Source organism: Lygodium microphyllum, chromosome 9, assembly GCF_053477565.2.
Source record: "Lygodium microphyllum isolate KBCC chromosome 9, Lygodium_microphyllum_v1.1.10, whole genome shotgun sequence".
Taxonomy (NCBI): Eukaryota; Viridiplantae; Streptophyta; class Polypodiopsida; order Schizaeales; family Lygodiaceae; genus Lygodium; species Lygodium microphyllum.
The window spans coordinates 20,524,036-20,540,686 of record NC_141143.1 but is presented as its reverse complement, the minus strand read 5'-3'; the positions used below and the strand labels follow the sequence as shown (position 1 = coordinate 20,540,686).

At 41.6% G+C, this 16,651-nt stretch overlaps 1 protein-coding gene across 8 annotated transcripts in view; it reads left to right on the top strand.

Moving 5' to 3' along the window:
* EMB2820 (Cytidine/deoxycytidylate deaminase family protein) overlaps positions 1-16,651 on the top strand; it is a 225,124-nt gene that overhangs the window by 38,883 nt on the left and 169,590 nt on the right. For all 8 annotated transcript variants that reach the window (XM_087684387.1, XM_087684384.1, XM_087684382.1 and 5 more), the window contains exon 5: positions 14,313-14,437. In XM_087684387.1, the coding sequence (XP_087540513.1) occupies positions 14,313-14,437 (125 nt within the window). The remainder of the gene's footprint in view (positions 1-14,312; positions 14,438-16,651) is intronic.

Sequence of the window (16,651 nt, the reverse complement as noted above, 5' to 3'; positions counted from 1 at the left end):
TAACAGAAGGCGTTTTTGGCGTGGAGTTCTTGACTTTCGATGGCGTTGTATCAGGTGGACTATCGCTAGAGTCATCATCCTGGTCTTGGACTGCTCTCGGCTGCTGTCGTGCCCTCTTAACAGGGAGCTTCGAATTCTACTTTTGTCTTGTCTTCACCATGGGTGCAACAACTACGACCTGCTGCGGATTAGGAATGAAAAGAGATGAAGGAAACGCTGAAGCTTGATGGCGTGAAGTCGCAGAGAGACGCTGCTGAATTGGCGCAGGCGACAGCACACGAGTCTTCTTAGCCATAGTTTGCCCTTTTTCCACTTGCCTTACGTGACCATGAGTTAAACTCCTTGAAAAAAGAGACATGGTAACATACTGATTGCCACTTGTACTCCTTCCAAGTTGAACATGAAAGTCTTGTTGCTTCAACCCCACCTCATGCAACTGAAACTTTATAAGTTCACACAATGAAAATACCAATAGAACTGGAGTTAAAGACAGTTGATCTTCTAAACCATCACATAAACATCCCAAGTTGAAAGGTAGATATCTTATCAAAGCACAATTTTCCATGGCCATGATACCACTTTGCCCAATCATGATTACAGGACAAAGAAATTTAAAAAGATAATCCTCATAAAGTAAATTCCAAGAGCTAACTTTGAATATCATATATTGCCACCACTTCATGTAGTACCATTGAACCTTGAAAATGAGATAGAACAATTGCCAAATAGATTGCACTTCATAGAGCACTACTGAAGTTTGCCTCACTTCTTCATGCTCACCACAAGTGATATACAAGATGACATTATCAGCTAATAGCTCACCATAAAAAAGTAGTTGTTTTTGCCAAAAACCAAGCCAGGGCACCCTAAAAACAATAATGAGAGTCATAGAATCATAAAGTGCTCCATGAGGTAAAATGCCACAGATTACTCCATGAGGTAACAGTGCTGGAATTTGAACCAAATTTAGTGCAACTGGTTCTTGTTCAACTCCATAGAGCACCTTATCATAATCCGGTTGAACTAACCTTCTTAATCTAAATCCATTCAGTGCAGGCTTAATAATTTCACCCTGTAAAGTAGTCAACACAAAAGTGCCTTGACCAACATCTTTCAAAACTTCATAAGGACCGGTGTACCTTAACTTTAACTTCCCTGGGTGCTTCCCAAGCCGTGAATTATACACCATAACCAAATCCCCTTCTTTGATTATCTTCTTTTTAATATGCCTATTAACCCATGCCTGTCTTCTTGATTGCACCACCCCTTGAAGGTAGTGAGCTATAATCCGATCTTCCTCTAACTGGAACAAGTTCAGGAGCCTATCACGAAGTGATTCTTCTGGACACAACTTATAAGCAACCGCTATCCTCAAACTAGGCACCAAGAATTCCATGGGGACAACTGCCTCAAGTCCATAAACCACCTTAAAAGGAGTTAAGCCTGTTGACACCTTATATGCTGTACGAAAGGACCATAACACCGACTCTAACTTTGTATCCCAATCCTTACGGTTATCAGCCACAATTTTCTTAAGAATTCGGAGTAAAATCTTATTTGAACTTTCAGCTTGTCCATTTGCCCGAGGGTGATAAGGTGTAGACTTCTTATGAAGGATCATATGCTTAGCAGTAAGCTCTTTGATTACTTCATTCAGAAAATGCTTACCCCGATCACTCTATGGGGCATCCAAAACGGGTCATAATATTAGAGTACAAAAACTGAGCTACACTTGCCGCTTTATTATACCGTAATGCTTTGGCTTCAACCCACTTAGTACAATAATCGGTACAGACTAGAATATACTGATTCTTACTCTGACGAGCAGCTGGCTTGATGGGGCCCACAAAATCAATACCCCACTTTTGAAATGGTTCCAAAGGTAAAATTGGATGATCGTGCATTCGATCTCGAGATTGAGGTTGACCCTCCTTCATACAAGTAATGCATTCTTTAGCATATTGATGAGCATCTTTGAGTATAGTTGGCCACCACAATCCCACTTAAAGAACCTTTCTAGCTGTAATCTGACCAGAGAAATCCCCTCCAGTTATCCCTGCATGTGCTTCATGGAGAACTGCAGGCTGCTCTTGAACAGTTACACACCTTCTTAACACATTATCAATGCCTCTCCTGTAAAGAACTCCCAAAATCACTTGATAACTCCTGCTTTGTAATGCCAATCTTCTATGGTGGTCTCTAGACAAATCTGGAGGCATCACTCCATGAAGCAAAAACTGTAACATTTGATCATAGAAGGAATTGAATTGACTTACTTGAACATTGAATAATTCTCTATCAGGCAACTGATCATTCACCCCTAATACAGGGTCCATTGACTCAATTCTACTAAAAAAATCAGCCTCTGCATGCTCTTTACCTGGTGTATGTATTATTTTGTAATCAAGCTCTTGCAATAATAACATCCAACTTGCCAATTGTCCTGTAAGCTGCGGCTTGTTAATAAGATACAACAAAGCCTGATGATCCACATGAAAAATAACTTGGTTTCCCAACAAGTAATGTCTAAATTTTTGCAATGCAAAGATCATTCCCAAGGCTTCCCGTTTAGTAACAGTATAATTCTTCCTAGTTGTTGTAAGCCGTCTGCTTGCATAATAGACAGGTCTGAACCAACCAACAACCCTTTCCTGCATCAAGATTGCACGTACTGCAATATCAGATGCATCGACAAATACATGAAACGGAATATCCCATTGTGGTGGTTGCAAAATTGGTGCTACAACCAACATCTTTTTCAATATAGCAAAAGCTTTATCGTGGTCATGCCTCCACACAAACTGAACCCCTTTCTTGGTTAACAATGTTAGTGGAGCACAAATATGAGCTAGATACCTCAAATACCTGCTATGCCATTTAACCTGCCCCACAAAGCGCATCACTTCTTGAACTGTTGTAGGTACTACAACCTTCTGAAATGCTTGAATCTTCCTTGAATCAATAGCCATACCCTCTTCTGAAATAATATGCCCCAACAGAACTCCTCTTTTAGAAGCAAAAACAGATTTGAAAGGGTTAAGAGACATGTCAAATTGACGGCATCTTTCAAAACAAAGTCTAAGATGCTGCAAATGATCCACTTTCTTACCAAATACACAAAAATCATCTATGAAGACCCTCATAAAAGATGTAAGATAAGGATCAAAGGTTTTATGAGCTGCACCCTGAAATTTTGGGGGTCCATTCTTCAAACCAAAATTCATGACAGTACTCACAAAGACACCCCATTCGGTTACAAAAGCTGTCTTATCCATATCTTCCGGATGCATACGAATCTGATTATAGCCAGAGAAACCATCCAAAAAACTATAAATCTCATGGCCCGCCACATCATCCAATAAAGAATCCGTGAATGGAAGAGGGAATGGGTCAGTAATAGTTGCTGCATTCAACTTTCTATAATCTACACAAACTCGTATTTTGCCATTCTTTTTAGGCACCACCACAATTGGTGACAACCAAGTCACTTCATTAACAGGGCGGATAAAACCCACTCCAAGAAGTTTGTCAATCTCTTCCTTCACCTATTTAGCATAATTAGGATTCATACGATATCGTTTCTGCATGACCGGCTTTGCATCTGCCTTTAAATTAATTCTATGCTGACACACCTTTGCATGAATTAAAAGAACACTGCTGTAGCTAATTCTCTGAATATGACTGAAGATATCAGCCCCAAATTAGCCCAAATATCTTCTGGAATTCACCTTTGATGATAGCATAACTTTCTCTAACATGGTGTCGTTGCGTTTGGTGTCGAAAGTCTATCACGGGGATAAGAGAGAGCAGGGTGAAGGGAGATTCAGGGAAAGGAGTAGATGGAAGAGAAGGGGTTCGAAGAAATAGAAGACGTAGAAGAATACTCACAGAAAGAAATAGAAAATGTAGAAGAATATTAACAGAGATAAAGCCTGCCAGTTTATTTCTGCATTATGAGAAGATAAAACTCTTGTAGTAAAAAATGTGTATAAAATAATACATTCCTCTATGTTGCTCAGATCGCCAATCTGATGCTTTCATTGGCTCCGAAAGGGGGGTAAAATACCAGCACACCTGGCCAGAATTTTGCCAGATCACTCCCTCTTCATCTCCCACTTAAGAATGCTGTTCACTGCTTGAAAACAACGATCGCACGTCACGCGATTTTCCTAATCTTTCTTTTTACATAAAATCCTCTCAAAATAGCTGAAAGCTACATGCTTTCTTTTACATGTTATCCTAATCTAGAAGTTATCTACAGTTTTATGGATTTTTTACAAGAGATAATATCTAAAATATCAAAAATTGGCTAAAACTTGTCCAAAAATCTAATATTTTTGAACCATGGATACTAACACTAATGCCTAAAGTGGCATTGGCTCTCTAGATCTATAAGGAGGCCGCACTCTAGAGTTTTTCACACGATGTGCACATAATGGCACGACATGGTCTTTCTTCTTCACGAACAGAATTGGTGCTCTAGCAAGACACTTCGAGTGTCTAATTGACCCCTTGGCTAAGTTCTCATCAATGTTTTTGTGTAGTTCAACTAGTTCATCAGGGGATAGCTTGTAGATGTAGCCTATAGATGGGTCCCAAAGGTGGTTGAGCCGCCTCATGGAGTTCTATAGAACAATCATATGATTTGTATTCGGGCAAGAGATCTGCATTCTTTTTTTTAAAGGCATCTTGGAATTCTTGATAGTGGCTTGGTAGCTTGACTGACTCATCCTTACTAGATTCTTGAGCTGATATATGATATATCATGTAGGACGGTTCTTACCTTGCTGTGTGCATAAAGGCTTTGGCTCTTTGATTGGATTTGTGGGATTGGATATGATATTGAATCATATACAAGATTTGTGATCGCCAAGAGTTATGGTGAGTGGTAGAGTTTCCTTGGTAATATCTCCAAATGCTAGAGGTCTTTCATCCATGACTTTAGTTGTTGTAGAATTGGTCTTTTGGAGTATTGGAATTTGGTATCTATTTACAAAGCCATCATCAATGAAACATGCGGAGGCCTTGGATTTGATCAAGGCTTTGAGTGAAAGGGTCTTTCTCGATAGGATCATCTAGACTGTGACAAGGAAAGTTTCCATGGGTGTGTGTTGGGATCATGAGACCCTTTCTTATATCAAGGCCCGGTTATACGGTCTCATTTACAAGTGGACATCCTTGTTTTCCTGCTCAAGGATGGTTGTAGGACTCTTGGGGTTCTTGGCCTCTTTTGTGTCTAGGGTTTTCACAATATAGACATAGATGATTTTCTCTTCGTCTTTGCTTTTCTTGTGGAGTCAAGGGTTGGAGTTTGGTATTATCTATTATCACACTAGATGTCTGGTACGATATGATCTTTGAGTGTTTTTGCCTCATGCATAGCGAGCATGAAGTTCTTGATGTCATCTTGAAGACCCCATCTAAATTGGTTGATAAAATACTCCTCATTCCAAGCGAGGTCACAGATTAATTGCCTAAATTTAGATTCATAAGCAAAGACAGGGCGGTTACCTTGTCGTAGCTTTTGAAGTTTTGTTTCTGCTACTCCACTAGTGTTTGCATCTCCAAATGTGGAAGTGAGCTCGCAAAGAAATGCCTCATAGTTATGAAGTATTGGCATATTCTTTTCCAAGATTGGGGCGAACCATGATAAAGCTTGACCACAAAGCAAAGTCCCAATGAATCCCACCTTGGAATCATCATTTGGATACCCATCCGATTGCATGTAGATATAGAGCTTTACTTCTTGTAGGAATCCCTTGAACTTCGAATGGTCACCATTGAACTTCTCTGGCATGCTGATCTTGGGTTCTCTTGTTGGGGGTTGATAAACACGTGGAATCATCTGATCACTTCCTCTGTTGTTCTGCAAGTCTCGGATTAGGTCTTGCATCTCTTGAAGCGCAAGAGTTAGATGCATAGGTTGTTCTATTTGAAGTTGCGCTTGTCGTTCATTCAAGTCTTGAATTTGTTGTTGGAGGGTTTGAAGGTAGGCCACAATTCTTTCAAGGGTTGCCTCCATGGTGCTCAGTAGGCTAGTAAGTAGTCTTGCTAAACTATTATAGGAGCACTAGACTATGCTAGAGAGACTAGACTAGATGCAGGATTTGTTACAAGAATTCTGATTACAAGATAATCCCACGTAGGTGCACAAGGTACAATGATGATTTAACAAGATACGAAAAAGCCCGCATCTTGGGACCGTGGGTATAGGCAACATGACTCGATAGGATATGAAGGATCCCACAATGCGGGACCATAGGTATGGATACAAGATATTAGAATTACAAGATCTCCCTTGACAGGGATAAACAAGATACAAGGCAGTACTAGACAAGATCTCGTAGTACAAGATTATAAGGTGACGGGATAACAAGAGTATAATGGAAGACAAGACAAGACTAGATACCATGACTAGACAAGAACTAGAACTAGAACTTGAAGTTACTTACTTGGAGCTTCCAAGATTGGCATTGGCAAGCTTTAGGAGCTCTATGGTGAGCCCCTCCTTTTTTAGGTATTGGAAGATGGCTAAAGATCCTCTAGAATGTTCCATGATGACATCATCGATGATGCAAGCAATGACATGGCTTATCTTCTAGAAGGTTCTATGATGACATGGCAAGGCTGGGTTCGCATGGTTGGCTCAAGGATGTCATGTTAAGGGTGTGTTGGTATGGGGGGTGGATTCATATGGCATGAGTAAGAATTAATCCGTATACTTGATCATGGCATGTCCGTGATAGCCATTGTGCACCTTTTGTCCGATGCCTTGGCTACTTTGGGGTGGGATATCTCGGACATCGGCCTTTCTTTCTAGCCTTGTTTCTAGCCTTGTTTCTAGCTTGAGAGGGGATATTGAGCTAAGGAATGCATTGCATGTTGATTAGCCGCTTAAACAATCCCAAAACTTGCTTATTTAATGAAAAATGCAAAAATGGTACGTGGTTCCAGAGAGTTTCAATGAAACCCTAATTTGGGAGGGTCCATTCACATCTATAAATAGACAAGTTGCCCCCATTCGATTCTCATCCTTGTGTGCAAGTTTCTCACTCTTCAGTGCAAATTTCAGCCATTCATCTTTCTCCACTGGTTGTCTAGCCTTTGCAATTATTGCCATGTCCTCTTCATCAACCTTGGTACTTGGTGACTGCTTTCTTGCTGTCGCCCTGTCGTCTAGTACCCTTTCTCCTGCTGTGTTTGGACATCTTAGCCATTTCTAGCCTGTGTAGCCTCCAGATGAGCTTGCATTTTCAGCCCTGATGCCTGGCGACTGGTGGAACTTCTCCTAACTACCTGGCAATGTCCAAAATAATAGGTATGCTTTGATACTATGCCAAAATAAGCAACAGTGCAGAGAGATAGTAGGGTTTGTAGGGAGTAACACAGAGTGTGTATGGCAAACATTGAGAGAGAAGAGAAACTCAGAAACAAGAACACAATGATGATGCATTGAATTATGCTTTGAGAAGAAAAGCTGATACAATGGAGCCAAAGCTTAGAAGATAACTGGATTGTCTTGTTTGAATCAGGAGGCAGCATCTATGGGAAATCTGCATAGCGAAGGGAGCAAAACGTAGTCCTCTAGGTAGTGGGCTATCGAAGCAATCACTAGAAGGTGAAAGACAGTTGTTGAGGGAGACAATCGCAGTCCTTTGATGCGTTGGAGATGTGGAAGATGATTACTAGTTGTCGAGGGAGTGAACCGCAGTTCTTTGATGCCGGGGAGTGACTTGATAGCAAAATGCAAAGCCCATATGCTGATGATATGTGGATAATGATGACGCGAGATGATGGAGGAAGAGCCGGGTTGCAAAAACGCAAGTCCTAGCAGCTTCAGTGATAGAGGAGTGATGGTAGGTGATGCAGGAGGAGCCAGGCTGCAAAAACATAGGTCCCAGCAGCCCTTGTGATAGATGAATGATGAAATTATTGACGGTAGGTGATGTAGACTATTGCCAAAGGCTAGGATGCCGATGCCAAGATGGAGATGTTAATGCTAGGCAAGAAGGCCTCCAGATTGAAAAACATAGGTGAAGGTGGAGCCTAAAGGAGAAGAGTGTGGACACCAAGTAGATGATGGTGACGCTAGGTAGAGGAAGGGTGAAGGCAACTACGAGCCATGAACCGCAATGTCCTCCTGAAGGCGTGTGAGGGCAGAGCAAGGGGCTGGGGAGAGAAGGGAAGTGGTGGTGACCGAAGAAGGGGGTGAATAATGATTGAAGAGAGTGGGTAGGGTGAATGAAGTGACTACCTATTTATAGGCATAAGCTGTCTAGGATGGCTCACCACTGTGTGGGTGCATGCTGAAAAAGTGGCCAAAATGTGGACACCAACCCTTTTTGGGGTTGTCAGTGCGAAACCCTAAATGAAGTGTGTGAACTAAAGAAGTGGTTTCTCAATAGGCAACTCCTTAGATTGCTATGTTTTGTACTTTCTGGTATTGCCTTGATGATAGTCAGCTTCCTCAGTTGTCGCCGGGTGCTCCTTTGCCTTTTGTGATCGATATCTTTATCTTTCTTCACTCGGACAACACTTTGATTGGTGGTCACAATACTTGGGATTCGTCTTCAATAGACATCACTCTCCCAGACTATTGCTCTGTCCTTGGGCACTCCGTACACTCTTCATTCATTTACAGTATTCATTCACTTGAGAGTTGTTCTCTTTCTCAAAGGAGGGGCAAATACTATGGACTACTTGATAGGCTCACCAACATTGATACCAGACATCCAAAACTTTAAGATATCTAAGAGACCAATTGGCATAGCAGCAAATCATGCTATTTTGACATTCATGCTCTCTTGTGTACATATGAAACATGAAACACCATGCCTCCCTAAACATCCCAAATACTACTTTACAGAAGACACCTCACACATCTATAGTGGTTCTCTGCAGAGACAAGTTTACATACATTGGACTTGAGTAGATCGTTGGAAGAATGTACAAAGGATTTAGCAGAGGCCATACATGGATCAGCCATGTATGCATTTCCACACACCTTGCCCCATGTAGATCCACATGACCTATTACTTCCCAAAATAGCTGGTATGATGATGAGTGTAGAGTCACCTGAGCTCCCTTACTGAGAGAAGTGGAGCTAGGCACTCAGACACATCGCCAAGCAAAGGCGTTCTTCAAACACCTTGTGTGGAAGAAGAAACAAGACTACTTAGTGAAAGCAGAAGCATAGATATATTAGCTATTTTTGGGGTGGGATAGCAAGAGCGTATGGAAGATGTTTCATGAAAGACAGCCCCCCATATAGATTACATCACCAAATACTTGGCTTGACCATGGGAGACAGCTGTATGACTTGCCAGGACAGCCACCTATGCAGCCACCACAAGCTTGTAGGCCAACACAGTGGCCTTTCTTCACATGGAAAATGGTTAGGGATGCAATTTATAGATTACAAAATGGGAGGGCACAGGATGAGGATGGACTAGTAGTAGAACATTTCTCATATGCTTGTGACATATTAGCACCCATATTAGCACATATGTTCAATAGAGCAGTATGTGAAGGTTCCCCTATGAGTTGGTCAGACAATACTATAATTCCGCTATTTAAAAGTGGTGATCCCTTGATTTCTAGCAACTACAGGACTATCATGATCGGTCATACTTTGGCCAAGATATATGGATCTATATTGGAGCATGAACTTAGTGAGTGGGCTGAAATGCAAGGCAAGAGAGCACAAGGACAGGCAGGATTCAGATGAGGATATACCACGTTGGACCATATTCTTACACTAAGAGCCATTATTGAGGAGGGTCTAGCCCGAGACAAGAGGATCTATTGTTGCTTTGTAGACTTTCGCAAAGCTTTTGATACAGTGCCTCGTACACGCATCATGCAGAGATTGCAAGACATTGGAGTACTAGAGGGTATACGATGGGGTGTCTATGCATTATATGAGGTAGTGACAGGTCATGTACGAGCACTTGGGGGGCTATCATAGAGGATTGACAATACCATAGGAGTGAAACAAGGATGTCCACTTTCACCCACATTGTTTGGTCTATACATAGATGAAGTGTCTGATTACATAGACCGAGGAGAAGGAGCTGGAGCCAGCCTGGCAGGGGTGCTGATACCGATATTACTGTATGCAGATAATATTGTTCTCATTTGAGATTCACCAGAGGGAGTGCAGTGCCATCTAGATGCTTTGCACATCTTCTGTAGAGATAAAGACCTCATAGTGAACCTTGGGAAGACCAAAACCATGGTTTTCAATACTCCAGTAGCATGGGTGACTAGATCTATGTACTAGTTCACATTTGGGGGAGACATACTGGAGCATGTGAGGGAATATGTCTATTTAGGAGTCATCTTCTTGGGCCCACGTTTTTTGTTGAGAGGGGCATCAGAGGCATGTCCTGGGAGCCCTGCACCAAACTCTAATTTTTTGACACCCTGGTCACACCTAAATTACTATATGGAGTAGAGGTATGGGGTTGCAACTTGTACCACAGGCGTCTTAGCCCACTCATTGATCAGATTGGAGTAGAGAGGGATTATTATGATGGTTGGGATAGCATGGAAAGGCCATTGATCATGATGATAGCACGCATGATTAGGAGTAAGCCCTCCACCCCATATCCCATTGTCAGAGCAGAGCTAGGGGCAACACCTATAGTTACGGAGGCACTCTTCAGGGCAGTGACCTTTTGGCATAGACTATGGGAACTTCCACGCCATAGATACTCTAGATTGGCACTAACCTCATCTAGACAACTAGCAGCAGGAAGCGAGAAGAAGTGTTGGTTTTCACAGATGGCCATTTGGATGAGCCTACATGGTTTGGATATTAACCGTCTTCCACCTTTGGATTATAGCCTTGAGTGCCCTACACTTTCTCTCTTAGCCGATCAGAGTCGAACTAGGTGATAAGAGCTGATATCTTGAGGATCAAGATGGCAAGGACATGGATCCATCCACCACTCCCTCTAGGATCGAGGATGGAGTTCTACAGGAATCATTTCTGTGTCTATCTAATGATGGTTTCACTATTCGGCCAGCATATATGGACACCCATCTCTCCCATAGCGTACGGGTTGCTATTGGACAGATTCGCACCTCCTCACATAGGCTTCAGATGGAGACAGGCAGATGGACAAATACCCTAGTAGAGGATAGGACTTGCCAGGGAGGAGCACTACATATGCAGATACACAGTATACTATGACATACGAGGACGGTACCACTGCCTCTTTCGTGATGGATTTGGACCCCTTCGTCATGTCATGGAGTACGAGGACCAGAGATGCCTAGGTCTTTTCCTTGTGGAGCTCGAGAGGCGCTGAACTGCACTATTGCGAGACAGGAGGCCAACTCACCTAGAGGAATACACAGAGAGCAGTTACAAACTTCTTCTATAGAGCCGACCCTATTGACACTACTAGCCTAGCAGAGACAAAGCCACCTTGCCAAACACCTTATAGGCCACACTGTGGAGTCACATTGGATAGAGCCATTTCCCTTCATTGAGCACGACGACCCCGTCTACCTGGACCACGTTTGAGGATGCCACACCATAGTCGGATTAGAGCCATTATCACGAGACACCGAAGACTCACCACTAGGCATATCAGTGAAGTAGCTAGGGACCGCATCATAGCTAAGATCATGTGCAGATCTTGAGATCAGCTACAGCCCATAGTCTCCACCACACTTTTGTACATGGTTCTATCAGATTTGGTTCCCTTTCCTTTCCTTTTCTTTTCTATCGATGGAACAAGCCTACACATGGTTCAGCCCTAGTATAGTCTCATCATATAGTTATTTTCAGTATTGTTCATAGGCCACCCACTTATTTGTAATGTTATCTTTACCTTATTGATGAGATGACATTAGACATGGATGTACTCTGGATTTTGTCTCTTAGGCCACATTGGCCATATGTAAACATATCTTTCTTTCTTTCTTTCTTTCTCCTTCTGTTTGTCTTTGTTTTTGTGTTTGAGTTTTGAGTTTTTCCTTTAGGGTTTGAGTTTTTCACGTCTATGCCTATATCATTGTGTTTCTGTCATAGTTGTATACTCTGTGTTTCCTCAATGCAAACCCTAGTTGCTACTCCACATTTTTCTTCACATTTAGATGATAGCCAATCCAACAAGAGGCCACCATAGGCCAGTGGAAATAGAGAGGCCTTGAACGGATTACTCTAGAAAATTTGAGCCAAGGATGGATGAGCCAAGCCTTTGACCCAATTGAGAAATGATAGCAAGGAGCTATTGAAGGTGTCGTTGAGTTCTTCCATTAGCAAAGAACTCTCCACATCAGAATATAACAGCTGAATATTTGAGTTACTCAAAGTTGTCCTAAAGGTATCTTAACTTTCATGTAAAGTGTATAGCAAGAAAGCAGCCTTGAACTTATCATCAATATGGAAATCCAAAGCAATCAGCTGACTGAAAATTAAGTTGAACTCGTTCAAATGTACAGGCATGGTTGTACCTTTCTTCATGTGAAAATTCATCAACTTTTTCAGCCAATAAACCTTGCTAGCTGCACTTTTCTGAGCATACAAATCTTCAAGTCTTTGCCACATTGCATATGCTGAATTCAGCTTCTCAATGTTAAAGAGCAAGTTGTTTGATACATTGAGAGCTCAATGGTAGGGTGTGCAAGCTCATCCAAAACATCCCACTCTTCTTGTTCCATACTTGTTGGTTTCATTCCCTTCGCTTTGATGGGCTTCACCTGTTTCTTTTGCACCAAGACATTGTAGCACTGTTTTTGCCATATTGCAAAATTATGTGTACCCTAAAGCTTCTTGATGTGCAAACGATTGCTATTGTCACTGTTTCCAGCCATAATTTGCAGCACTAAATTGACTCAGAAGTCACCAAATGCAGGTCCAAATGTCACACAAGTGACCATGGTACACTGCAAGTGCCGACTAGCAGTGAAAAAAAAAAAATTGCAGAAATTTCAGATGTGCAAATAGATTTTCAGAATTAGAGTGTCTCATGCTGCACTCCACAAGCAATTACAGCCACATTCAGAGGCCAAGGCACCAATTACATGTGAAATTCCCAAAATTTGACATCAATTTTTGCTCCAAAAGCATTCATGGGCACAAATTTGACAATTTTGGTCTAAAGCCCCAAATTTTCAAAAGGAAATCCATCCAGATTGCATCAATACATGAGGCCAAGGGATGGGTCACGGGTAAGGCTAATAAAGTATGGCATATTCGGGATAGCAAAAAGAAGTGGTAGGATAGATTTATCCAACTCTGGAAATCTAAGGTTTCGTATAAGGGAAAAGTGTTTGTGTGGAGGCTACTTATTGGGGCTCTTCCTATTGAGAATGTGCTGCGTGCTTGCAAGATCTCTGTTGGTCGATGTGTATTTTGTACTACATGTGATGAGACAGTGCTTCATCTTATTCTCTCTTACCTTGTTGTGAGATAGATTTGGAGTTTTGTTTTCCCATGTGTGGTTCTCGTTGACTCAACACCAGATATCAGCTCATTCATGGATTATGGGAAAGATGACCTCCATGATCTCTTTGCATTCAGATTATTCCTGCCTTTTCCATTTCCTTAGATGGACAGCCTTGTGGCATATTTGGTGTACTCGAAATGCCTTCATTTTTGATTCAGTATCTGGCATTCATGGTCATGTGGCCCGAATTCGTGGTTTAGTGTTGTGGCAAATGTCCTCTATGGTGTCTGCTGATCTGGTTCTCCCTAACATTGTTGCTCCCTCGTTGGACACTGTTCGCTCCACACCAGCTGTTCTTTCTGTGTGACATATCTGTGTTAGAGTTTGTGTAGACTTTCCTTTATGTCTGTTATTTTCAATGCTGACCTGATGGTTTGATGTAAAATATTTACTGCTTAATTCAATTATGTTCACAAAAAAAAAAGAGAGAGGAGCTTATGATTTACCTCAATACCTTGCAAGACTTCTTAATCGATTAAGTAATGTACATCTTAGTAAGTGTAATACATGCTTGCCACATTACCAACTTACTTGGCTTACACCTGTGTACACACATTACTTGGCCCAAGCTTGTAAATTGTTTACCATAGCCTAGTTCACATGTATCTTAGGCATTCATAAATAGTTGTGCCTTGTGAATGCCATACACATATATAAAATAACACACAAATAGCCAGAACTCTCAATGTGATTCCTTGTTATGCTACCTTATTTGACATGATAGATGTAAAAGTGTGCCACAACCCACAACTCACTTATCCATACACCCCACTTGAGGCAAAGAGAAGAGGAGGGAGGGATGGAGGGAGAGGTGGAAAATGCCCATTTGTGCTAAAAATTTGGCTGCAGGGACCACTGAGCTTTGCATTGTATTGTATGTTGCGACTTGTGATGCTAGAAATTCATTTATCAAATTGCCAGATGCTATTTTGAAGTTGGTAGAGGAGTATAATTTGCAGCCTTTCATTGCAACAGTTAAGTATGGATCTTGGGGTTAATGAAGCCCATGTGATTCAAGGGGCTTTTAATGGTCAAATGTTTGTTTTGATAAGAGGCTTTGTTTCATTCTGTTACCATGCTTTGCTTACAAAAAGGTTCAATTCATGAGGCAATATGATAGCAAAATGAGTAACACAAGAACAACTTAGAAAGTCTTTGTTATGTTCTCATATTGAAGGGTGTTGTGGGAGGCAACAGCCCAATTGTCTCCATAAGAAAGACCAATACAACTCATCTCTAAAATGAGAGCATGTTTTGTACGAGGAGTATAGAAATGGACTGAACATTTCCTGTTGATGACGACTGCTAGACATGTCACGTTTTTAAACCTGCTTGATATCAATTTTACATGTCACATTTTCTAGTAAGTATAAAGCATGCTTTTGTGATTCTGATCACAGTGAATCCTTTTGCCATGAAGTAGGTGTTGTGTTTGTCCAACATGTCATCACTCATATATGGTCTTGGAGGCCCACTATACTCTATCACCTTGTAATGTACGGGCCTAGGCACTAACTCGCAAGTTACATTCCACTGTGTAGCCTCCAATGTCTATTCCAAGGTCTTCTGCCAATGTTCATACTCCAATGCCTCTCCAACGGATGTGAGTTTCTTGTCAGCCATGGCATGGATCATCAACCCGTAATTAGTGTGTAGGAACTCTCTTGCATATGTATTTTTATGATGAGAATGCTGAGATCCTTCTTGCCACTTCTAGCCCTCGCGGATAACCTTGATGTGTGTAACACGGAGGGTCCAATGAGCCCATTTGAGGGGAGGCTGAAACTTCGACTTTGGATCCATCTCACCATGCTCCTTTGGGATGTGCACATATGCATTACACTCGAAGAGCCTGAAATATGAAACATAAGACTTTCTAACAAAGTGCACCTAAAATGGGGTTGTAGAATTATTGATGTGGTTGATCTCTTAACAATATGGATAATTGTGGCAACTACCTTTGCCCATAAACCTTGAGGCTCCTTCCGGTGCTCTAGCACAATCCTTGCCATCTCGATCATTGCCATGTTCTTCCGCTTTGAGACACCATTCTCTTATTGAGTATTGTTGTATGTGAACTCTTGATGAATTCCTCGCTACACATAGAAGTGAGCCATCTCATTGAAGGTGAATTCCTTGCCTTCATCAGCTTTAATTGTCTTTAGCTTCCACCTAGAAGACTAAGCTAGTCTTGAAAGTTTGAGAAGTCTTGTGACTTCAACTACAAGAAACATGCCGAAGTTAGATTGCTGTGGTCATCCACATTAAGCATAAGATACATGCTCCCCTTAAGGGACTCATGATGCATTAGTCCACATAAGTTCGTGAAAACAAGCTCCAAGGGGATTTGGGCCATCAAGAAGGCTTGTTTGGATCACATCACATTGACTTTGATGCATGATGCACAAGGGGTACGGCTCACCCCAACATTTGACGAGCCAGGAACCATTTGTTCATGTGCCGCCTTTCAAAGGCACTCATGGTTGAGGTGATTGGACCAAGCAATGTTATAGTTTGTCTAAGGCTAAGAAGTAAGATGATAGGAGGTAAGAGCCATTGTGTTTTTAAGCTTATAAGGACCATGTTCCTCTGTTCTGTGGTACACCACATCTTGTCTATTGTCATCTAGAATCCAGAAGGACTCAGCATTGAGCTCCACAATGAGGCCTAGTTCGCATATCTTGCTTAGCAAAAGCAAATGATAGCCAAGACTTGGAACATATGAGGCTCCACCTCTACCATTAGAGATAATTTGAATCTCGTTGATGTTCAATCCCTTCTTTGTGGGGAGTCATGTGGCGAGAAGCGTCACTATCAACAATCCATTTGTGAGCCTAAGGGGCCACTAGTGCAACATTTGCTGAGGAAGGTATGACCAACATCTCTAGATGGAGAAACATGGGTGGTATAGGGTCAATAGTTGCTCAAGTTTGCTTGGAGTCCTTGGTCTTCTCCTTCTTATCATCCTTCTGTCAGAGTGTAGCAAATGGGGAAATGTATGACCGGACCGAAAGAAAATAAACACAGAGAGAAGAGGAAGAGAGAAAAGAGACAGTAAAACATAGAATTCTGTAGTGAATGAATGCTGAAATGAAGAAGGTAGATATGTACAATAGGCTATCGAGTGTATTTGTTATGAGGACATGTATTTTTGAAACCTCACTTAACATGTGGATTAATTTTTAATC